This window comes from Orbicella franksi, chromosome 14, assembly GCF_964199315.1.
Source record: "Orbicella franksi chromosome 14, jaOrbFran1.1, whole genome shotgun sequence".
NCBI classification, from domain to species: domain Eukaryota; kingdom Metazoa; phylum Cnidaria; class Anthozoa; order Scleractinia; family Merulinidae; genus Orbicella; species Orbicella franksi.
Genome location: NC_138158.1, coordinates 12,471,211 through 12,496,720, shown reverse-complemented (window position 1 = coordinate 12,496,720; position 25,510 = coordinate 12,471,211). Strand labels below are relative to the sequence as shown.

General features: G+C 39.5%; 2 protein-coding genes across 8 annotated transcripts in view; one reads left to right on the top strand and one right to left on the bottom strand.

Moving 5' to 3' along the window:
- The window catches only part of LOC145467664 (dihydropyrimidine dehydrogenase [NADP(+)]-like), a 278,425-nt gene that overhangs the window by 13,511 nt on the left and 239,404 nt on the right, over positions 1-25,510 (bottom strand). For 6 of the 7 annotated variants that reach the window (XM_081451259.1, XM_081451260.1, XM_081451263.1 and 3 more), the window contains 4 exons: positions 25,044-25,306; positions 12,147-12,326; positions 11,552-11,698; positions 3,886-4,117 (listed from right to left, as the gene is read on the bottom strand). In XM_081451259.1, coding sequence (XP_081307385.1) covers positions 3,886-4,117; positions 11,552-11,698; positions 12,147-12,326; positions 25,044-25,306 — 822 coding nt within the window. Of the gene's footprint in view, positions 1-3,885; positions 4,118-11,551; positions 11,699-12,146; positions 12,327-16,833; positions 17,392-25,043; positions 25,307-25,510 lie in introns of those variants that run through there. The other variant, XM_081451265.1, reaches the window with a different exon arrangement.
- On the top strand, positions 22,598-23,191 carry LOC145467733 (uncharacterized). Its single transcript, XM_081451333.1, has one exon. It carries the CDS (start codon positions 22,598-22,600, stop codon positions 23,189-23,191), a length of 594 nt encoding a protein of 197 aa, XP_081307459.1.

Below are 25,510 nucleotides of genomic sequence, written 5' to 3'. Positions count from 1 at the left end.
AGTTGAATTTGTGGCCATAACTTCCTTCTGGTTAAGCCTTGGTAAACTTGAGCGGCGGTTATCTTCGAACTAATGTAGACATCAGACCAAAAGCGGAGAGGTGATTTAAAAACCAATTTATTCCATGCTCACTTTGATTTATGAAGCAATTTCAAGAACGCATCTGGCTGTGTCATGTGGTGTTCGACTAAAAAGTAGTAGGTTACAATAATTCTAAGAAAAGGTGACAAAGAGAATAAAAAATATAAAGACAAAAACCTTACAGATATTTCCTCCTATTGATGTGAACTGGTAGACGGAAAAACCTGATGAACTAAACTGAAACTCGATGCAATTGACACGATTGCTAATATGTACTGAACAAAAATCTTGCGCAACAAATCACATGATGATCGATGAGTTAAATTTTAAATCAAGTGTAAGGCACATAGGGGAAATGTCATGCACAATTGAATCCTACATACTGGCCCAAATGCGAACTGAAAGCATTTAAACTTAGTTCAGTGATTCAAACGGAAAAACTTGAGTGATATGTTGTCACTAAATCCATTCAAAATGGTTCATCACAATCAAGTCAATAAAGAAACAACTGCTCTGACATTACAAGCAAACCTCTTGGATAAGGACATAGACTGCAAGCAGTCTCTCCTTTGCTTGAAAGTCCGTGGGGAAGAACGCAACACAAGCAAACAGTGGGTCGGGAGTGTGCAAGCATGATATGCAAAGCAGCGAGCCACCCGCACTACTCGCGGCTCGCAGATTTGCCGCTCGGCACTCGCATGCCATGCTCGCAGTCACACTTAATTTGCTTTCTTCCCCACGGATTTCTGAGCAAAAGAGAGACTGCTCGTAGTCTATTGAGGACATCAAGATCAACAATGGTTAATTGCTCTCGCGAAGTCTAGGAGCCTCTAGAAGAACGATCTTGTCGATGGGACGTTCCAGGACTGCAGACTAGGTTTTCGGCCCGACTCTCCTCACAAAACTGTCTCTCTTGTTTGATTTTACTTCCAGCACGCGATCAAGGGCCCACAAGTTTTCTACCACAAGTACAGTGTCTCCAGTTTCAAAGTAACACCTTTACCTTTCCAGTAATCGCCTTCTCACTTATAGCAATTCAACTCCCAGATACTGACTTTTAAAAACAAACTCCAACCGAATGGAATAAAACTAAGCATAAGCCTAAAGTCTGCAAAGTTCCATAAGTCTACATTGCAGACCTACTTCTTAAATTTTCGTCTTTTCTTTTTGCTGCAGTGATTCACCTTCTACTGCGCTTGCTTCCAGTTCAAAAATTTCTAAGAAAGCATATCATCGAGACGGGCAATTTTTAGCATGGAGCTAAGTGAGAATATTTAGCAATGACATCTTTATGGAATTTGCCACTGACAAGTGCGCTGTCTTGGTCTTGAAATGTGGGAAGTCAGTCAGATGGAATAACACTACCTGATGACACCATGATGAGAGTGATGAGAGCAATGGAAGAAAGTGAAGGGTACAAGTAGCTAGGAGTGCTCGAGGCTGATCACTTGCTTCATGATGAAATGAAGGACAAAACTGGGAAAGAATACTCAAGACGTATTAAAAACGTTGCCTGCTTAAAAATGATTGTTGGAAACTTGATACAAGCCATAAACACCCGGGAAGTTTCACTCGTTTGATATGCTGGAGGAATGCTTGTGTAAAGGAAATAAGAACTAAGAGACCTAGATGGCAGAACAAGAAAACTGCTAACCACGAATGGGTTTGGATGGTGGGTCCATACACGGGACTGTGTGGCACGACTTTATCTGTCAAGGAAGGATGGAGGGAGAGACCTTATATCCAGACAGGATTGTGTCAATCAAGTAAAGATATCGCTAGAATGTTATCTCCAATCAAGCAAGGAAGAGCTGTTAAAAGCAGTCAGGTGGGAAGGGAATGAGAATAGAGAAGCAGCTGCCAGCTTTAAAGCTAGGAGAAGAACTAAAAATATTCAAGAACGGAGAGAAAAGCTGTTATATAGACAATTTGCAAGACAGGGTGAAGAACAAAGAAGTGAGGAAACATGGAATTGGCTAAAAGAAGGAAACCTTAAGAGAGAAACAGAAGCTCTGAATCGTTCATGTACAAGATCAAGCAATGAACCCCTCCCCGGTTAGCACTTTTTCTTGCGCGTCCGAAGTCGCCCGATCTCTGCACGGAAATGAAATGTCGCGGGTAAATACCTGGAACGTTTTAGCGAGATTCCGCGTTTAAAATTGAGAGCTGGGGAAGGATTTTGTAAATATTTGTTGTGTCAAAAAACACGTGTGGGAGATGGAGGAGAGCTTGAGCGCTCGCTGGATGACGCGATTGGTACCGGTTCAACGCTATGATCATGTTGCAAAAAGCGATTTGAGAAAAAACTTTGCAGAAGACGCTAAAATTCTCCGACTGTCGTGAAAGTACTCGAAAACAAATTCGGCTAACTTAAAGAAAAATCTTTCGACTTCGTGTTGGGTTTGTTTGGTTTTGTGGAAGCAACGGAATTTAGAGATTCGAGCGAATATTCGGATCGTGTTCAAAATGTTTGGGCAAAGAGTTGCCTCCCTTGTCAATGTTATATGTAAACCCAAAAAAATTTGCAGAGCGCGAAAAGGCCTAGGTACGAGTTTAGTACTACTAAATTTTGCAGAGCGCGAAAAGGCCTGGGTACGAGATAGTGCTACAGTGTTACGTAGGACTTCTAGATAGCGGTTGTCGTGTAAGAAATGACAACAGTAGAAAAAGATAAATTGTATATTCTCTACATTCCTTTATAACTCTCTTCCTACTCAACAAGATCGTGTGCTCCCTGTGCTCAGATGTTTTTGAAACTACAAAAGACTTAGTTACCATGGAAAGAGCTGCTTTGTTCAAGAAAAAGAATTACGGTAAACTAATTTCTGACGCTTTCATCGCGAATGTGAGTAATCACAAGAGGATTTGTGGACATCTTGTCCAAGTTTTTTTCACGACTATGTTAAAGCGACCTAACAACTGAAGACTGTGTACACGGAACAATTTTAAGCAAAGTGCAAAACTTGAGCAGTTGATGAACATAAACCTTTGCAGGACATTCGCATTGAGGTGAAGTTGTAGCCAAGCCAAACGAATTTCCTTCGATTCTTTGCGGCTGACAGATTTAGTACATCAGGTTAATTATTCTTGTTTGCTTGAGGTAAAGGACGTGACGACCTGAGGATAAGGGTTAGTTCTCCTGAGTTTCTACTTTCAGGATGAGAGGATTTTCCTCTCATTAAATGTAGCTAAATGTGAAGTGAAAGTGAAAGTGTCTGATACTGTTAAGCTTTTCTGAACTGTATGTGACGGTCAATAAAACTGGTTGTTTTTGACATAGTGGAGTCGTATTTCAGTGTTTGCTTTGTCTGCTAGAGACTTTCTCTCAACGAATTTATGATATCTTGATCTGCGTGTTGACATTTTGATATCTTCTCGGCCAGTTCTTTTGGCTCCAAGATTTTAATATCTCGATGAGAATCTTGGCGAGAATCTCGGCGAGATTTCAGGATCTCGCCGAGATCTTACTTGACATCTCGGCGAGTGTTTGACCGCCGAGATCTTAGCGAGATCTCGGTGAGATCTCGGCGAGTTTTTGGCTGGTGAGATTGCCGAGATCTTGTTAATCTCACCGACGAAAAACTCGCCGGGATCTCGGTCAAAATTTTGCAGGGGTAATGGGCTCGCCTACAAGAGGTACTCAAGGCATGCCAAGTATCATGTAAGACCTATATTTTAGCCCAGTAAACCCCACAGTGATCAAATGTCAGATGGAAACTCGTAGAAAGCGAAACAAATACCTTGTAATAAATAATAAAGGATATAAATAATCCAGTTCACCAATCAGGGAGAGTGAATACTAACCTATGACTGGGCAAACTGAAAAACACAGTGTACACCCAGTACAATCCTCTGTTACGTGTGGCAGATGGGTTTGAGCATCAAAACTAATGGCTTGGTACCCACAGTCATTACAAGTCATGTAGCACTTGCCACAGTTGATACACAAATCTTCATCAATCACAGCTACCACTTGTTGACTGTTGTCCAGGTCACCATAACTGCCAATACCACTCAATGCCAAACCGATAACATCCTGTAACAATCAAACACTTCTGCTAACGATATTGTAATAATAACTAAATGACTTGGCTAATGTGAAGAAAGGTGCAATAAAATTGTACCTTTGGAGAATTTTATGCAAACAACCACTAATACCAGACATAAATATTCTTAAAGAACAGTTATTCTCTTATAAGAATTCAGTGTTAGACCTTTCTTTGCAGCGTGTAGGTGGAACCAAATTGTACTGAATGTGCTAGCTACCTCTGTAAATCTTAGAAAATAACTATATCAGTCAAACCAAATGTTCTTTTCATGGGAACTTTAGAATGTTGCGGCGCAGTGCCCCAATATTAATATTGATAGACAATTTGCAAGAAGCAACTCACAACTCAATTTTAATTCTAATTTTTTTCCAAGTTTCACTTGAGCTTTGACAAGGTCTGGTTTTCATGTCTTCCCAATAAAACGAAGTACTGAAAACCACTTTAGTGCCAAAGACTAAAGAAATTACTCCAATGTGGCCCGTTCATTGACAGGTTGAGTTAAGAGCACCAAATTGTGAAATGGCCTTCACAATTTAAAACGTACCATTGCAAGCCACATCTGACCCCAGTAAAGTATATATTTTCTGAAAGCTTAAGAATCGAAGATTACAACAGCATACTCGTTAAAATCAAACATTTTAATGTTTTCTGAATATAGTGCCCAATTTCCCAAAGTACACAGGTTCGCTAATACAGTTTGTTTCTGGTCGGATTTCAACGCGAGGATGTGATCAACTTCGCTATGTCTTCTTCACACCTTCCTCTGAAAAAAACCTTGTTGGGAAATTTTGATTACTTGACTGGTTTGTTTTTTGACACTCAGTTAAACTTTGAGAGTTCGTACAACATGCATTCCCTTCACTAAATCAGAGATAACTACAAAAAGAGGCAAAAAATAAAAAATCCCCAACAGAGTCTTTTTGCCTAGTCATTGGCCAACACTCTCTCCTAGTTTCAGCGACAAATGTTGAAAACTTGCCCAAAAGGAACTCAAAATGTGCGCTTCACTCGCTGAAAAGTGTGAAAATTATGACGCATTAATCGGTAAAGTGAAGGCTCATTTTACTTTAACAATAGAGCTCATATCAATTTACAAAGGAGTCTCAAATGTTGCTTACGGCGGGAAATATCTTTGACAATATCTGAATTCCACTGCTCAGGGCACTGCCATATATGGGCTATATAGGTATGTGCCGCTGTGAAGGGTATGGTTTTCAAGCAGTTTACTCTAGGATAGGGTATATCAACTAGAGCGTTTGGCTCTAGAATAGGGTATAATTTTTCACAAAACTGACTAGTTGGTTGAAGATTTTATCTAGACTAAGGAAACCAGGAATTGCCACTCAAAAATATAAAAAAAAATCAAATCAGCAAGTTTAAATTTACGCAAATCAGCCTCAACAGTGTCGATAGATGGGGGGGGGGGGGGATTTGGGGAGTTTACTCTAGTATAGGGTAGCAAAATTCAGCTGAACTAGCTCTGGTATGGGCTAAGGGTCCCAGCGGCACATCCCCACCCAGAAATTCCCAAAGTACCTCCCCCGGGTGCTCAGGCAACCAGGTCAGTAAGCAAATAATTTTTGTTTCCATTAATTTGTTCTTTTCAATTTTCATAATGCCTTAGCTTAGTACAGATTCACATTCTGCACACCTGTAACAATGTTCAAGGCCAAGTGAGCATTGTTACTGCCAATTTTCGGAGATTGGAATCCTTCCCAAAGGAATCGTCAAAGGTAATCCTATCTATGGAGGTCTGGTTAAAATCGTGCATACCTATAAAGCACGTAAGGACCCAGCTAATCATGGCCATTAAAAGCTTTAATTACATGTAGATATGGTTCATGGCAGATTCGGCAGTTGCTTCCATGGTCAACCATATCATGAAGTAGTTCATTTCAAGAACAGGTATAACGCACCCTTCCTGGGTTTGGATTTCAGCCGCGTGCAACTTCTTAGTGGAAATTTCTACACAAGATTTTTTCTCTGCGAGAATTTAGTTCTCACTGGGAATTCTACAAAGATTTTGCTTCCCGCTAGGCATCTCACTGGGATCCAGGAGGAGATTTTTTTTCCTGGTGGGAACCCGGCGAGAACAGATTTCTTGGTGAAATTCCTGCTGGTATACATTTTTCCCGGAAGGATCCAACTGGGAAAACTGGCCACTTCGGTACCAATTTACAAGGGCAAAACATAACTTGCAGAGCAAACATGAATTTTTAAAAACCTCTTTGAATGAAGGTAGAAATTCAACCAGTTCAAAAGGTCACATCTGTGGGTTGTGATTAAGATTCATTTTGTTTGTTTCTCTTTTCAAGGTGCATTAGTCTTTGTTGTAATGATGATTGATCGCAGCCAAAAACATTAGCTGGGTTTTAAACTTCAGAGTTCATTTGTTGCTAAAAGGCTCAGTAAAACTAAATCCCATGATTGTTTCAAACTGTGGGTAACATTTAACTGTTGAAAAATGTTGTTTGTATAATGGATATAGTGTGCCTTTCTTCTTCATCATAAAGATATGCATTTCTTCCACTCAGAGTTAGGCGACAGGTCACACCAGGAGTTCTAGCATTGTAATTACACCTTGAATTAAAAAGCGATAACCAAGGAGAATGTAAATTGGAGAGTAGCAACGCTATGGCTGTGGTCACATCTGGGCTACCAACTATAGCTAAGACAGGGATAACTATTTCGATGTGGCAGCTTCTCTGTTCGCTCTAACTATAGTTAGAAAATTTACGCCTCGGTGATCCAAAACAATACAGACTAACTATAGTTATACCCAAGCAGGGTTCATGGGTTAGTCTTAAGTTTACAAACAACCAACCAATCAGGATGTGACAATTCTTTTCGCACGTGCGAGATGAGCATACATAAATATGCAAAATAAAAACCAAGCGTGAAGCGAGGGGAAATCCAAAAAGAACAAACCAAATGTTTACATTCAACAAGGTAGCAACACGTGTAGCCTTCGCGCTTTTGTGCAGCCCTCCTTGTATTTGCTGCGATGAATTCCAGACCTTCCTCGCAGAGCCGTCACGAACCTCTTTTAATTGACGTCATCCATAGGCTACTTAGAACTAATTGTAGTTAACTGCGTGGTGTGCACTAACTACAGTTGGGTATGACGTCACGTAACTTGACACTAACTCAAGTTAAACTTAAGTCACGTTAATAAAGTGTATTATCGTTTGTCTCACGAAGTAGTCACTTGAGATGTAGATCGCGACGTTTCGACTGCTTACTGCTAGTCTTCTTCAGGCGTTAAGGTCGATTGATTGCACGGTATCATTTATATCACAAAGGTCGGCTGTGATTGGTGCATTTCGATCCTCCTATTGTTCCATTGTTTCGACGAGTAGCTGTGCCCTCAGTGGTCCGAAGAAGACTCAGCGGTCCTGAAGAAGACTAGTAGTAAGCAGTCGAAACGTCGCGATCTACATCTCAAGTGACTACATCGTGAGACAAACGATAATACACTTTATCATTGCATCTACCACGATGAATAACAACAACCTTTTTCCTCGACATTAAGTTTTGTTGTAGATGTGACCGCAGCCTATATCTTGTAAGTCAAAGAATAAAACACAGAAAGTACTTACATATGACCAAAATCCCTAGATCAATGAAAAATAGGACTTTTCAGGGCATTGAGTACAGTTAAAGACATAGCATGTGGCATGAAATTTATGCGGGTTCCAATTTTTGTGATTTCTGCATTTTTTCCTATAAGTGGCAAACATTAGTTCCCGCGAAAAAAAAGGTCTCGCAAAAATTTTCTCTGCAAAACTTATCTCCTCTGGTGAAATTGAAAGGCTTGTGGAACACGGTCATCAGGTATTTTTGGTCGAAAGTGAACTTTGTCGAAAACACTCGGAATTTCGCATGCGATGTTGTTTAGGTGAGTTAAACAATGTCCTGTATTTTTTCGCTGAAGTTTGTTTGTTTTTGAGAAATAACATATGCACACAAATTTGTTTTTGTTTTCTCTTCAGCCTGCGATGGCAACGATGTTTTCTTTTCACTTAAGAAACAGTAAAATGTTGTTTCAATATCAACACGCGACTGCAAAACTGTTGATTTAACTTAATAAACAGTAAAATGTTGCTTTCACACCCACTGGTGAGCGCAATGATGTTGATTTTGCTTAAAGCAGTAAAATCAGCTCAGAGCGTCAGCTCAAAGATGTTCATTTCACATCAAAAACAATAAAGTGTTGATTTTAAGTCAACGTGTAAGCTCAGAGGTTAATTTCACTTAAAAAGCAGTAAAATGTTGATTTCACATCAACCTGTCAGTCAATATTGATTTCATTTCAAAAACTGTAAAAGTTTGATTTCACGTCAATGCTCAAAGATCTCGATTTCACTTCAAAAACAGTCAAATGCTGATTTCATGTCAATCAATAAGCTGAAAAGATGTTGATTTCAGTTAAAAGCAGTAAGATATTGATTTCACATCGACATGTAAGTTCGAAGATGTTGATTTCTCATAGGGAAAAGTCAACTACTGATTTCACGAGGCTCTTGTGATTAGGGTTACAGTTGGGATTAGACATTAGTTGAGTCTCATTCAGCAGGGTTAGGGCTTCCATTGTGGCTAATAAATACCTCTGTTTGCTAGTTCCACCGAAAAAAAATAACAAGACCTGTGCCACGTTAGGTCTGCTCCTAAACATCAAAACTAGCTTGTTAAACTTAGTAGTCAAATGGAATACAGCGATCAATGTTGATGTCACAACCAAACAGTCAAAATGGAGGGCCTATAATTAAATTGGGCTGACAGATTAAAAGAGTAACCCTTCTGCGCAACATACGGGTCTCCATACAACTGCATGTTCCCTGATCCCAAAGGCTCGAGATACTACAAATCATGCCAATTTGAAAATAAAATCAACGAAACCTTGATCACAGATCTGTTACATCGATTGCTACTTGTTGACCATTACCTGTTGGACTCTTTGTATTAATAACTTTTTAACAAATCCATTTCCTTTACTTATACTGCTGTTTACCATGCCATGAAACGCCCACAGAGCATGATCGCAATGCATGGCGGGAAGGGTCTCTTCACCTCACCCGCAGGAAAAGCTGGCAGTCAGTGCAAGACATATTTTATAAGTCTAAAATCAGTTCTTGCTTTCCAAACTTTGAAGCCGGCAACCTTAGCACATGGGCCACAACTCGGAAGAGGGCTTTTTTTCTTGGGCAAGAACTGCTCTTTGGGTCGATCTGACTTCAAACGCCGATAACTTGATTGCATTTACATTTGGAATCTAAGAAACCGCTTTGCTTCTTTAAAATGCGTTGATGACTTAAAGGTTGATCAAGGCTTTATGATGTCTCTCAACCACCAGGCAGGCATGCAAGGTACTTTAAAAGATTAGTTGACAGGTTAGAGCTCTAAAGCATCACATCTCTTTTCTGTTTGATGGTATTTCCTCTGAAGCTCAATTGGTTTCAAGTGCTGTGTTCTATGTCACAAAAAGCGATGTAAACAATCTGTTTCCCAGATTCCCGCTCTATTATGCTGTTTTCCTTTGACTTAAAAGAAAGACAGCTAAGATTCTGATGAATTTGATTTTGACTTTGTTCACTATAAACAGTCTGTCTGTTTGCTGAACAACAGATGCCATCAGGTAAAAAGCGAGTGTTTTTTTGCATACGTTATATCTCAAAACTGAAGCAAAGTCCAGCGGAAAAAAATACAGAACATTATTTAACACACCTAAACAAAACCACACTAGAAATTTGGGATTTTTTCAACAAAGTTCACTTTTGACCAAAATTCCTAACACCCTTTTTCCACCAAGCCTTTCAATTGTACATACTAGTTTACACTTTGTACACATATCACATGCAGAATCTTGGTGCCATAAATTTAAACCTCGTGGGATACATGTACATATATGCATTAAGTGGTATCACAGTTTTTACTCAGCCATTGCTGGAGCAATCATTCAAACTATAGCTAGGGCAAGATGTAATTGAAATGGAATGATATTCAGTTCTATATCTCTTCATGATCATGCTCTTTCACTTTATGATTGATGTAATTACATAAAAAATGGAAAAGTTGTAACTCCAATTAAACACAACTTCTTGATAATCGCAAAAATAACCAGCAAGAAGAACCAGTCTTTCACAATCTCAAAAGTTGTTCTTGCAAAATACACTCAACTTGCAAAAATGGATCGTTGTAAACAGCGGCAAATTTGATGTCACTGAACTGAATTTTTAATCCAGTGGTCGTATATCATTTATTTATCAAGCTAGAGAGGAAAAATGAAGTTAAAACCCACTGGCATTGTTAAAAAATAGTAAAAAAACACAACAGTAAGGGAAACATAAGGAGATGTGACACCATTTAAAACATTCATGACGTCATAGGTGATCCTGGTCTATAGGCATAATGTCACAAAGGAAGTATTGTTTTTATCTGATAACCAAAGCTAACTTAGCTAAGTTAGTACTGGACTGCCAATATCAGTTCCTCCTATTGCATAATTGTTTCTTTGTTGTTATCTTTCTTTGTTGTTAAAATACTGTGGTCAGCATGGAATCACTAAGCCACAAGGACAGCACCGCATCTCATCAAATTAACAAAGTTAAGCCCTGTTCGGCACGGTAGAACTTGGTTAGGTGACTAAATGTGAAAACACTGTGTTGCAAGGATTTTTCCTCTTCTTTATTTCTATACCTTTGCAAGCCAATATCAGTGACTGTAGTACTCCCAGCCCTGCATAATGTCTTTCCTTCTATTCATCAACTAATTGTTCATATCATTTCACCGTGTCCATATTTAACTTATTCATTAATAAATTATAGTAAAGCGTATCTTTTGAATTGTCCTCAATTGTCCTGTCCCTTTTTTCTCTGAAAATTCTTATTATGGCTTGGATCATTCAAAAATTCGTACAGCTCATCAGTGCTGTGATTTTCAATATCTTCTTTTTTGGCAGACGAGTAAAGTCAAACCTGTATGGGCTAGTTAAGTTTTATTTAGTTAGCTTCTATACACTCGTGCATTCATACGTTGGTGCAAAAATCTATTCCATATAGATTATTTCTGTGGTAAGATATTGAGTACTTGTGTCAGAAATGAAAGAACAAAATTGGGAAACATTGCTAATAAAAATAAGAACTAATCACTTTGGGGGGAAATAGTTTCTCCTCCAGGGTTGAATATCTATTAATTTGAACTTCGCTACAACAGTAAAAGCTTTATACATTGGTCTCTGGATTCATTATAAGTTTAACAGGAAACAAAGGATCGAGTGAATCTCCCGTCCATACCTACAACTTGGATTTTCCAAGTTTTAAATCACCAATCTGCAAAATTAAACTCCCTAAAAATTTCATGCCACATGGCACCTACATAGATTGCAGTTTTGATATTAATCATAACAAACACGACTAGCTTACCTTGACCAAAGGGGCAGGTTTGTCTGGTTTGAGAGCAGGTCTGACTTTCATAGGTTCTAATTCTGTACACAACAAATCAGCCTTTTCCTTATGACTTGCAATAATGGCTTCTCTTTCCTTCAGGAATGGTCCAAAACTAGGAAGGCCCTGAAAGACACATTTATTATGTACAGTGGAACTTGTTAAGAACTTGTTACAATAAGTAATTACACTTAATGTGCTTCTTAATGTCTTTTATGTGTTTTCATCTTATGTATCTTATGCATTTTTATTTTATTTATATTTCTATATTATAAATTTCTTTCACTAGCTTGTTATTTTAATCTTTCATGTTAAAGTGTTCCCATTTAGTGGTTCTGTTACTGCTATTTTAGCCTGACATTGAATAAAGTTACTTACTTCACTTTTACTTAATTACAGACACTAAAGGGACATGTAAATCCCTATCACATGTATCTGGGTACTTGATTTGTTAAGCAGGTTCTCAAAGAAATGTAATGAATGCATGTTTTGGGGGAAATAAAGGCTATAGTGAAGCAAAGCGAAGCAAACAAGCAAGCAAGGAAGCAAAAATGTCATTATATGAATGGCACACCTTTCCCACAAGTTCAGCTATCTTGGGAACATTTTTTCCTTTTTGGTGCTTTGGTGTGGGGGGACTTTGACCAGTCCATGCTGAAAGTTCACCAATAGTTTCAAGATAAAGCAGACACTTCATTCCTGTGGTATAATCATCGATCAGAGTGAAGTCCTGGTTCTGTACAGCACTTGATATCTGAAAGAAAAAGACATGAAGAAACAAATGTACAAGTAGTTAAATGGTCCACAATTTTGAACTAATATAGGGTATTGTGCAAAAGCAATGCAAATGAAATTTGATATATTTGCAAATTTCTGGGCTTTTTGATGCAAATTAACAAAATTTTGTTTCTGTAAAAAGCTGTGAGCAAAGCGAGAGCTTTTCAAAGTATGTTAAAAATGCAAATCTTTGACGTTCCGTCGCTAAATTTCAATTTACGGGTTAGACATATATTTTAGCATGTACCACATGACTTCACCTTTATTAAGTTGAAATAGACACGGACCTGATAATTTTTATCTTGCTTTACCAAGAGGGGTTAAGGTATTTATTTAAGTTTAACAATCAAATCTTGATAAAATGGTACCAGTAGTGGGCTCCCAACTGAATGCATGAATGATGACAGCACGTGAAAACAGGCATGGGAACCATAAAACCTAACACCCAATATGACTTGCCTCTTTAACAACCTGCTGGTGATCTCTATAGACAATGCAAGAGTTGACTGACTTGGTCAGGCAAAGACCTTGTCACAGTACCTGAAAAATCTCTTATATTTTACCGTAGTGCAGTGGTTTAAACTCAAATAGGTGTCATTTAAAGTCTAATTTTTGGTCAAGGATGCTACTTAAGGTGGTTGATCCTCAGTATTGCATTGCAAATGTGTCCCAAAAAAGTCTGGAAATTTGCAGTAGTGTTTTTCTGCCTCTACTGCCTCCATGTAACCCTGTAAGTATTGTACTATATAGTACTTACAGGGCTACATGGAGGCAGTACAGGCAGTACTGTTTTTTCTAAAGACACTCCTATCTTATCTTCGAAGTTTTATGGTCTTCCACTGATCGTTACTACTGTGGACAGTAGGAACAAAATTACACGCTCGATTTGTACATGGCACAAACGTGGTCATCTTTCGATTGCCGCGCCTTCGACAATGGACCTGACGATACACATGGATGTCGAATCTAATCCTGGTCCAAGTCCTTCTTTGACTGAAGGAATACATCGTGAACATGATGTCAATCCAGGATACAGGTCTTCGATGTGTTCTACATTAAAGATGACGAATCATGCCTATAACAACTCTACACTTGGTTCGCCATTAGTGCAATTTGTTTCGAGCCCTCTTTGGAACTGTTCACGAAATATGTACTTTCAAGGCAATTTCCGTCAAAGGAGATTTAGGGGATCTAGAGCTGGAAGGAAGGTTCAGGAGAAAAGAATGCGCTGCTCATATAATATTCAAACTTTGGTTTCAAATCCAATTTCCCGATCTAAATCTGCATATTCCAGAAAGAATTCTAATTGCTCAAACCACAGCAACTTAACAATAATACCGCGTCAACCGTTTGATAGAGGAAATACATCGGCGACTGGCCCTGTAAATTTCTGCCTTCTTAACACGCGTTCAGTAAACAACAAGACTCTTATCATCAAAGACTTTGTTGCTGAACATTGCATTGATCTACTTGCTGTAACGGAAACATGGTTGCAACCAGAAACTGATAATGAATTTATCATTCGCGATTTATGTCCTACAGGCTATTCATTTCATCATGTTCCAAGATCTGGCCCTGTTCGTGGTGGTGGAGTGGGCTTGTTGTTTCGATCATGCTTTAATATCAAGCTTCAACCACACAGGAAATTTATTTCGTTCGAATACATCGACTTATTATTGAACTCGGTTGATAAAAGTATAAGAATTGTCATTGTTTATCGTCCACCGCCTTCGAATACTAATGGTTTTACACCTGCTATGTTCCTGGATGAATTCTTCACGTTCTTGGAACAATACGTTACTATTCCTGGCAGCTTATTAATAGTCGGTGATTTCAACTTTCACGTTGATACTTGCGATTCTCAACACGTAGCCGCATTCCTTCAGTTGTTGGATGTTTTCAATCTTAATCAGCACACAATTGGATCTACACATAAAGACGGTCACACTTTGGATCTTGTTATCACTAGATCAGATGATGACATTGTTTCTAATTTGTCAATTGATTCTCCTTTTGTTATATCTGATCACGCTGCCGTTCATTTTCATCTGATGCTTAAAAAACCAGTGTTGGAAAAGAAGCTTATCACATTTAGAAAACTTCGTTCAATTGACTTTGATAGTTTTGGTTCTGATGTCACGAATTCTAGTCTTTCGAGTCTCTTTTCCACACCGCTTCCGTGCCTTGATGACTTAATCAGTGAGTATAATGGCGTTCTTAGTTCCATACTTGATATCCACGCTCCTGTAAAAACCAAAACAATAACTCTGCGTCCGGCTGCACCTTGGTATTCTGAAGAAATAAACAATTTGAAGAAAGATCGCAAGAGACTGGAGCGGCGTTGGCGAAGGACCAAACTTCCAGTCGACCGCCAGTTGTTTATTGATCAATGCCGTGTAGTCAACTTTTTAATTTGTTCTTCCAAGAGAACTTACTACACTAAGCTGATCAGTGATAATCAGACGGACTATAAACTTCTTTTCAAAACAATTGACAGTCTATTACATAGAAAGTGTGATATATCATATCCGCCCTGCAACTCGCCTTCGGATCTCGCAAATAAGTTCGTCGAGTTCTTTTCTGATAAGATCACCAAAATACGGGTCGACTTAGACAATGGAGCTCTCATCATCCATCAAGTTCCTGAAGTTAACCGGGTCTGTCCTTATACGTTTGATGAGTTCAGTTTGGTAGATGTTGACGAAGTCCGCAAATGTGTTGTGAAATTATCTTCCAAGTCATGTGATCTTGATCCTCTTCCTGGCTATGTCACAAGAAATGCTTTGAGCACACTGCTTCCATTTATCACCAAGATTATAAATACTTCGTTGCAATCTGGCCAAATACCTTCTCAATTAAAAGTTGCTAAGCTACGTCCTCTTCTTAAGAAGCCTTCTTTGGATCACACGCAGTTTTCAAATTATCGCCCTGTTTCGAATCTTACTTTTCTCAGCAAAGCAATTGAGAAGTTGGTTGCTAACCAACTGATCTCCTATGTTAACAACAACAACCTGAATGAGCCATTACAGTCTGCCTACAAACAGTATCATAGCACAGAAACGGCTCTCATTCGCGTGCATAATGACATCCTCACAGCAATTGATAAACGTAGAACGGTAATTTTATTACTTTTGGACCTCTCTGCTGCTTTCGATACTGTTGACCATGATATTCTCCTCTTCCGTCTACAACAGCGCTTTGGAGTTACTGGCAAGCCGTTACTATGGTTTAAATCTTATCTGTCCAATCGCATGCAGTATGTCTCTGTTGATGGTGCAGCTTCCTCAGATCATGCTCTTCAATGTGGTGTTCCACAGGGATCAGTGTTGGGACCCATTTTGTACGTTCTTTACACTTCACCCCTTTCAGACATTGTAAAAAAAATTCAACTTGAGTTATCATTTTTATGCTGACGATTCACAACTTTATCTGTCCTTTCAGCCAACTATACCCAGTGATAAGGATTTAGCTGTGTCCAACATCGAGCGCTGTGTACGTGAGATTGATCACTGGATGTTGATTAATCGTCTTAAACTTAACAAGGATAAGACTGAACTTCTAGTGATCTCCGCAAAACATCTACCGAGACCAACCCTTCAAGAAATCTCTGTCGTCGATGAAACCATCTGCTCGTCACAGAAAGCAAGAAACATCGGTGTCATTTTTGACCATCATTTTCGTTTTAATGAACATATTGCAAGTATTTGCAAATCATCTTTTTATCATCTCCGTAATATCAGCAATATAAGGAAGTACCTGTCACCCACCACCACTGAAATACTTGTTCATGCGTTTGTTTCTTCAAAATTGGATAACTGTAATTCTCTACTCTATGGCTTACCAAACTGTCTTTTAAAAAAGTTACAGCACGTCCAGAATGCCGCTGCTCGTCTCATCACCCTCTCTAGAAAACACGAACACATCACACCTATTTTGTTTAATCTCCACTGGCTTCCTGTTAACTATCGTATCATCTTTAAAATTCTACTCATCACGTACAAGGCCCTAAACGATCTGGCACCTTCATACGTTCGTGATCTTCTCACTCCTTACACTCCGTCTCGTCAGCTACGTTCATCTTCTAAAGAACTTCTTTCCATTCCGCACTTCAATTTGAAAACATATGGCGCAAGATCTTTCTCTGTAGCAGCTCCTACACTTTGGAACACTCTTCCGTCTGACATCAAGAACAGCTCCTCAGTGTCCCTTTTTAAACATAAACTAAAACGTTCCTTTTTAAGAAAGCATTTTTATAACTTTTTAGCGACATTTTTTTATTTTTACTTTATTTGTCTTAAGTGTTTTTAATATTTCTAACTGTAAAGCGCTTTTGAACTTTTAGGATATTGGCGCTATATAAATATTTTATTATTATTATTATTATTATTATTATTATTATTATTATTATTATTATTATTATAGTACAGGTAGAAAAACATGATCTACTCTAGTCTAAGGCCGTAGAGACTGTACAGGAGCCGAGAAGCTCTGCGCTTAATTTCCAGACTATTTTGTGCTGGGTATAAAGAGAAATTCATCAAACTCTTTTCTTTGTTCTCTGAGAATTTCGTTAACATTTTCATTGAACCTTATATGCAGCACACTTACCTTAACCTGTACCCTACGCTACAGTGACTTCGTGATGAATACAAAGTAGCACTGCTGTCAAATTGCTTTCTCTAATACAATTGTTTTATGAAGTCTCTCACTCGTTCACAATCGAAACGTTTGCATAAACCAACTTTTAATTATCATCATGTCTTTTACTTACTCACAGTCAGCAAGATTTTAGCATTTCACTTTCCCTCACTCATGCTAGTAAACACCAAATATTTTCATGTAATATTCTTTGGTAATTAACTCCTTCAACTCATCATCAATCAGAATAGAAGACCTTTTGTTTACTTCAGCTCTTACTGGTGTGCGGGCAGGCTGAGGGTGGATTTTACTTAGCTTAGAGCTTTTCGTGCTTCTTGTGTAAAGTCAGTTTCATCTATTACTGTCAAATTCTCTCTGCAATTCCCAAAAGTCTTGAATGAGCTCTAGAAGCAATCACAGAAAAAACGGTATACCAGCTTGTCAAAGGAAAAACCATCCGTTTGTCTAAAATGCGGAGCAAACATTATCACTCACTTCCAAGCGAAAATTAATGGGAAACAGAACCAACATCAGTTCAATCATGGTCCAAACATTACCCCCCGCTCTCCCCTCTTTGCCAACAATTGAAATAACTTAATTAAAGAGTCCCTGTCCATAAATATGAAAAATAACTCGGCAAGGATCGACAATTCAATTTCGCTCATATTTCTATGGTAGATAGGCTAGGGCATGACAAAAGCTACTAGATATTTTTTTTGTTCGAGCTAAACTAGAAAACATTCATGGTACTACAGCAACTTTTGGGAGGTCGACCGCCTAACAAGTATAGGCATAATCCTGAAACTCAAAAACCATTTTGCACAGTATGGTTGCCCTGACCGCCTGACCAGTGACAATGGCCCACAGTTCCCTTCATCAGAGTTTACCAAGTTTGCTAAAGAATGGGACTTTGAACACAGAACCAACAGCCCTGGCAACAGTAAAGCAAATGGGAAAGTGGAATCAGCAGTGAAACAGCAAAGAACCTTATCTGGAAAGCCTTGGATTCCAGAATGGACCCGAACATTGCGATACTCGACTATTACAACGCACTGACCCAAGGAATGGAGTCAAGCCTAGTAAAACGCTTAATGAACAGGAGAACACGAACACACCTTCCGACGACGAAAGCCCTCCTTCAGCCCAGGACACCACAAACAGACCGAGAAATGAAAGACCTGACAAAGCGACAAGCACAGCGGTCCAAATACTACAACAAACACACTCATGACTTGCCCACCCTTGCAGAAGGCGATGTCGTACAAATGAAACCCTTTCAACTAGGAACTGAGGTGTGGTAGAAAGGCATAGTCATATCACGGCTAGATTAGAGATCCTATGTAGTGGAAACGCCTGATGGAGAGACATGCAGAAGGAACCGTTACCACCTGAGGAAAACCAAAGAGAGTCCTGACACCCCGACGATACCGCACATAACACCTGTGAGATATACTGGGGACAGCTCATCACCAACCAAGATCACACGAAAAGTATCCCATACAGAAACACCAAACACCTCTGACACCACCAGTGAACTTCCTACGGCTGCATCTAAGAGTCCAGTACCGCCACAGCGCACCAGACGGTAACCAGCCTACCTAATGGATTACATGACAACATAAACAGTATCCTGAACAGTTTGCAGACAGGTCTGAGACGATATAAAGATTACATTCAAAGAACATTTATTAGCGTTTTGTTTTTCTATTATTATTACAGTCAGAGAGCAATATCGACCAAATGCTTGTTTTATGATGGGACACCTAACTGTGAGTCTCAGGTTTTAAATGAACTGTAACTAGGAGACACTTTCAAAACAGGAGGATGTCACAATATGCCAATATCTCAATCTATATTCAATCAGCGCTAGCATAGGCTTGTATCGTGTTACAGAGAGGGGGCACAGATTCATGGTATTCGACCATTAAATAGGTTGACAGTTGGCGATGTACGCATTGGACGTTGTGTAAACAGAAACAAACTTCACTGCTTTACATGTATGTGCGACGAATGGTGAGAGAAACACGTCAAATCGGTTTTGGACCTGCCTTTTGCAGCAAGGTTAGAGCATTTCGAAATTATCAGCTATGTCTTTTACAACTTAATATGGTTCAAGTGATGTGGCGCATGCTAAAATATATATATCTATAAACCTGTAAATTGAAATTTGATGATGGAAGGTCAAAGAGTTGCATTTTTAACGTACTTTGAAAAGCCCTCGCATCACTTACAATCATTTGCCCAAAGAAATTTTTACAGGAATCTGTAGACCATCCTTCTGTGATTCAACCACCAGAAGCTTTATCCAATTCAAGGTTTCACACATGGTGAAAATTAATTATAGTTACCAAGTACTTTTAAGTGAATGAAATACCTATCTTCAAAATTTAATTATTTTGCACCAGAAAAGGAAATGCAACATTCCCCGAAATCAAGCTAGTACATATTTAAACATTGTTCAAAAATATTTGAGTGTTTTAAAGACGGAAGAATAATGTGGTTTTGCATGCAAGGCTCTCAAACTTGTTTAATAAAATGGTGCATCAAATGACAATTTTAATGGATTTTGTAATTTGCATTTCTCTTTAAAATAAAAGGATATTTTGCCAAAATATCTAGTAGCTTTTGTCATGCCCTAGCCTATCTACCATAGAAATATGAGCGAAATTGAGTTGTTGATCCTTGCCGAGTTATTTTTCATATTTATGGACAGGGACTTTTCAATAAGTTAGTTCATTTGTTGGCAAAGACGGGAGGAACAATGTTTGGATCATGATTGAACTGATATTGGTTCTGTTTCCCATTTCGCTTGGAAGAGTGAGTGATAATCTCCACATTTTAGACAAACGGATGGTTTTTCCTTTGACAAGCTGGTGTACAGTTTTTTCTGTGATTGTTTCTAGAGCTCATTCAAGACTTTTGGGAATTGCAGAGAGAATTTGACAGTAATAGATGAAACTGACTTTACACAAGAAGCACGAAAAGCTCTAAGCTAAGTAAAATCCACCCTCAGCCTGCCCGCACACCAGTAAGAGCTGAAGTAAACAAAAGGTCTTCTGTTCTGATTGATGATAAGTTGAAGGAGTTAATTACCAAAGAATATTACATTAAAATATTTGGTGTTTACTAGCATGAGTGAGGGAAAGTGAAATGCTAAAATCTTGCTGACTGTGAGTAAGTAAAAGACATGATGATAATTAAAAGTTTGTTTATGCAAACGTTTCGATTGTGAGCGAGTGAGAGACTTCATAAAACAATTGTATTAGAGAAAGCAATTTGACAACAGTGCTACTTTGTATTCGTCACGAAGTCACTGTAGCGAAGGATAAAGGTTAAGGTAAGTGTACTGCATATAAGGTTCAATGAAAATGTTAACGAAATTCTCAGAGAACAAAGAAAAGAGTTTGATGAATTTCTTTTTATACCCAGCACAAAATAGTCTGGAAATTAAGCGCAGAGCTTCTCGGCTCCTGTACAGTCTCTACGGCCTTAGACTAGAGTAGATCATGTTTTTCTACCTGTACTGCCTGTACTGCCTCCATGTAGCCCTGTAAGTACTATATAGTACAATACTTACAGGGTTACATGGAGGCAGTAGAGGTAGAAAAACACTACTGCAAATTTCCAGACTTTTTTGGGACACATTTGCAATGCAATACTGAGGATCAACCACCTTAGTAGCATCCTTAACCAAAAATTAGACTTAAGTGACACCTATGTGAGTTTAAACCACTGCACTACGCTAAACTATAAGAGATTTTTCAGTACTGTAACAAAGTCATTGCCTCACCAAGTCAGTCAACTCTTGCATTGTCTGTAGAGATCACCAGCAGGTTGTAAAAGAGGCAAGTCATATTGGGTGTTAGGTTTTATGGTTTCAATGACTGTTTCCATGTGCTGTCACTACCATTTTTCTGTTCAGTTATACTTTTATTTTATGAAAGGAGAAAGTTCAACATAAACTGCCTGGTTTAAGTTTCCCCAAGCTTCTTGTTTACTGTATGTAATGCGAACATACAGAACTGGGTAAATGTGAAGAATCCGATCCTACCGACAGGTCGGCCGACAGTCGGCTGACAGTCGACCGACGCGTCGGCCACTTTTTAACCTTGTAACGTACAAACTGCGTCGGTGATGCGTCGGTGGCGTGTCGGTGACTCATTTGAGCCTTTTTGAATTATTGCAAGGCTAAACGTACCTTTTCCAAACTGAACTGACATGCCTTCGATGGAAAACTTTCACCATGATATGAAAATAAGTTTACTTTTGACCGCCATCTTGTTTTTTGTGCTCTTAGAACCCAGTTCCCATTACGACAACTGTTATTAGAACCCAGTTCTCACTTCAGCAAACGCGTCGGCCGACTGTTGAGCGACGCATCGGCGAAGACTTTATCTTTATTTATTAAGCTAAACTTTATTGAGTTGGTCATTGACTTTTTCAAACTTGGTGGCTCCTAAAGGAGCCGTTTTTCTGTTGTTGTTGACAGAGCCCTCTAGGAATAGAAGGCATCCTCCAACGCCAGCGGTAACAGCTTCTTCGCGACGCGAAGTCGTTTCACCAACGGCAACAGATCACCCAGCTGCCTTCGACACTCCTGCTCGATCCTTTTCACTGAAAGTTTTGGGTCTCCCAGCCTCTCCAAGGTGCTTTCATACGTCACTTCATTGACAATTCGCAGCTCCGCTATGCCGAGGAAGTCTCTGATCGTGCTGCGTGCTGTGTGTGCGAGTCTGTAAGTGTTTTTCAGGCTACATTTCTTTTCGTTCAGGGTCGAGAGCACCGCCGCGTATCGTCGATGGATTTCCGCAAGGTCGCTCCGGTCGACCTTCACAGCAGCTTCATGATTAGTTCCAGTTGATGGCTCTGAGGAGTTCTGCAAAGTTCGTAGCTGCTGCTCCAGGGCCTTAATACGGTCATCTCTTTCTTTCAACTGCTCTTTGTAGGCGGTGATACGCTGTTCATTCTGGCGGACCAAGTCTGCCATCTCGTCAGCATCCTGTTGAGCCTGAGCTACCTGCTCCTCCCTCTCTTGGCAACTGTCTTCGAGCTCGTCAAATTGGGCCTTCAGATCTTGGTAGGCCTTGCCAAGTTGTTGATTTTTCTGCTGCAGCTGTCGACAAATGGATCTGTAGTTAGGCTCAGCTTCTGGAGACCCTGGGGCTGCGGCTACCTGCGGCTGCTCCTTTTCTGCTGCCCTCCTTCCCCTCTTGGTCTTCTGTTTTTTCGCTGGTGGCTGCTCACAGTCACATTTGCGACTGTCGCCACTACAAGAACCGCACATCATTAAACAGTGGATTCTTGTATGACCAGATTGTCAGCAGACAGTACACTTAGTTACATGTTGAGACACAGTTGAGTATAGAGAGCGTAGTTGCAAATAGATGCTAATGGTGTTAAGTTAATTGAGTTGTCACATTAAATAACATGTTCCTTTCATATCATTGGTTTAATAAGAAGCGTCGTGATTCGCTGTTTTTCTGCAACGGTGATTGGTTTAACCCGATCCTAACTTGATCCGCATTAATTACCGTTTTCCCTTGTATTCGATTGGTTTAATAAGAAGCGTCATGATTCGCTGTTTTTCCGTTAAGTACCTGGCTGCATCTGATGTTCCTCTGGGCTATGCAGATTTCGGGAAGCAAAATCACTCGACTTACCAGCCTTTCAAAGCCTACTGTGATCCGTGCACTGAGTGAGCTGAGAACAATCTGTTGCAACAAAGTCCTGAATGCTGGAATTAAGCTTGGAGGCTTAGGGAAGACCGTGGAAATAGACGAGTCGAAGTTTGGTGCCAAGAGAAAGTATAAGAGAGGGAGAGTCTCGGAAGGTCCGTGGGTGTTTGGAATAGTGGAGCGAGGATCGCAGAAAGTGCTGCTCTTCCGTGTTCCCGACCGAACTAGAGAGACACTTGTTCATCGTCTCATCACTACACATAACCGACCGGGAACTGTCATCTACTCAGATCAATTCACTCCGTATATACCACTCAACCAGCTAGGATACATCCATCTATCAGTGAATCACTCCAAAAACTTTGTTGACCCAGACAGTGGTGCACACACCAATACCATTGAAGGCGTGTGGGCTTTGGTCAAGAAGAAGTTGAAGTGGATGTGTGGTACCCTGTATGAATACATACCCAGCTACTTGGATGAGTTCACCTGGTTCCGGAACTTCGGGAAAGACCGAGCATTTGAGTAGTTGCTGGAAGACATCGCTGAACAGTTTCCACTGCAGTAAAATTGCAATTAAAAACGGCTCCTTTAGGAGCCACCACATATTAAAAAGTCAATGATCAATAAAGAGTATAAACTTCCGAATGAACGAAAAATAAACATGTCGGTGAGATCAATATGTCGGCCAACTTGCTAATAAACTCCCTTTGGTAACCGACCCTTGACAAAACATCGAGAAGACCTCGGTACTAGTGTTTCATTTTAAAAATGGCGGCTATTTAGCTATCACGTTTTCGTCCTTTCTTATGAAGTTGTTCTTGCTTCCAACTGAAAGAGATAACAAAATAATACTTAAAAAGGGAAAATATTTCGACCAATGCGTCGGTAGAGTGTCGGCCGACGTGTCGGTAGTGTGTCGGCCAACGCATCGACAATTTGCCGACCAACGCGTCGGTAGTGTGTCGGTGATGTGTCAGTGGTGTGTCGACCAACGCGTCAGTGATGTGTCGGCCGACGCATCAGTGGGATCACATTCTGTATAGTCAAGACTTGTTTAAGCATGGAATTTTAGCTTAACTTTCATTTTCAAGGTAATTGTTCGAGATATACGGTCAATATGTGGCGGTCTTTATTCATGCATTCAGCTGGGAGCCCACTATTGGTACCAATTTTTCAAGATTTGATTGTTATACTTAAATAAATACCCCAACCTCTCTTGGTAAAACAAAATAAAAATGAATACAAACAAGAGCGAAGATCTTCGCTTTGCTTCAAGTAACAGATAACAAATGGATGACAAACTATTTCATCTGTTTAACGGATAAATGTTAGTGTATGTTTTCCTGTGTAAGGTTACCATTTTCTCTGTGATTTATAATTTTAATTATTCTATGCAAAGAGAGAACTGGAGAATATACAAAATAATGGATGTTCAAGTGTATCTGCACAATTGTACTGAGATTTTCAACTTGGATTGTTAGAGAAATGAAAGAGCATAGCTTATCAGCAATGCTGAAGGTTTTATGTGTACGTGGAAACTTTCTTTATCAATGAACTGATTTGAATTAGGGGAGTTTATTTTGTGGATTATTGTGTGATTGCAGGTTTCATAGTGCTTTCTTTATCTATTTCCTGGTATGAGTAATGGTTGGAGTTATCAAATTTAATTTGGAACACCTACTAAAGGTATTAGTGAGATCTCCTGCCTCTTTTATTAATGTGACTATACATTATAATTAATTTACACACTTTTTACATATTTACCAATTCAGAAATTAAATATGCATAAGTGCATAAGAGTTCTCCCTGGTTTCCATATGAAGACAATGAAAAAACCCTTCGTTGTGATCATATGGACACCATTCTCTAGAGATTGTTGCAATCATTGCAATGAAAAATATAGCAGCATGTGCAGAGTATGTAACTGTTTGACCCAGGTTCTCTCAGGAATGTTGTCTTTCTGTAGCCATTGTGATGATCACATGGAAACTAGAAGACTTAAGGTTTGCTAAACATTTTCTGGAGTGATCGTAATGATCACACAGAAACCAGCATTCTAGCATACTCATAAGTTTGGTAAGAAACAAATACATTAAAAACTTCATCAACTCATGCACTAGGTTCGATTACCAGCCACTGGAAAGGAGCCCACAGAGAGGTGGATTGCACTCAACAGAGCAGCAGAAATCACATGGACATGGACATGGACATAACAGCTTACAGACCTTCACTAACTCGAACTCAGTTATCTCAAATTCAAATCACTTTCATTCATTTATGATAGCATATCCCAGGGGAAATGATTTGAGCTCGAGATTCCAGAGAATTTGAAATAACCAAGTGTGACATACATGTATGGAGGTTCTACTGTATTTTACCTGAACAGCAGATGCTCCGCAATGAAGAAACTGTAATGCTGCTTCTGCACTGTCAACTCCTCCAGTAGCCAGGATCGGAAACCCAGGTAAGGCTCTTCCAATAGCAGAAACAGCTCGCAATGCAATGGGGCGAATTGCATTCCCTGACACACCACCATATGTAGTCCTTTGTTCCTTTCCAACTGCTGGCCAAGCAGCACCATTTGGCCGCAAGCCCATCAAGCCAGACACTGTGTTGGTTGCAGTGACACCATCAGCATGGCCTAAGAAAAATTTAATCAAAGGTTCCTTAGCATCAGCTCTATCGTATGAGTCATGACACCAACTGTAGAGGTGTCATAAAAACTAAAACAACCACAGTTTTGGAACCTCATTGTTTACAAACATTTAACATGGAACTCTTGCATTCAAAGAGGGGGTCACTGGGGTCCACTAATGAAACCACTTCTACATTGAAGGTATGTAAC

Bases quoted from the DNA above. Each gene is read 5' to 3' on its own strand.
- LOC145467733 (XM_081451333.1), top strand. From the start codon at position 22,598: ATGTTCCTCTGGGCTATGCAGATTTCGGGAAGCAAAATCACTCGACTT.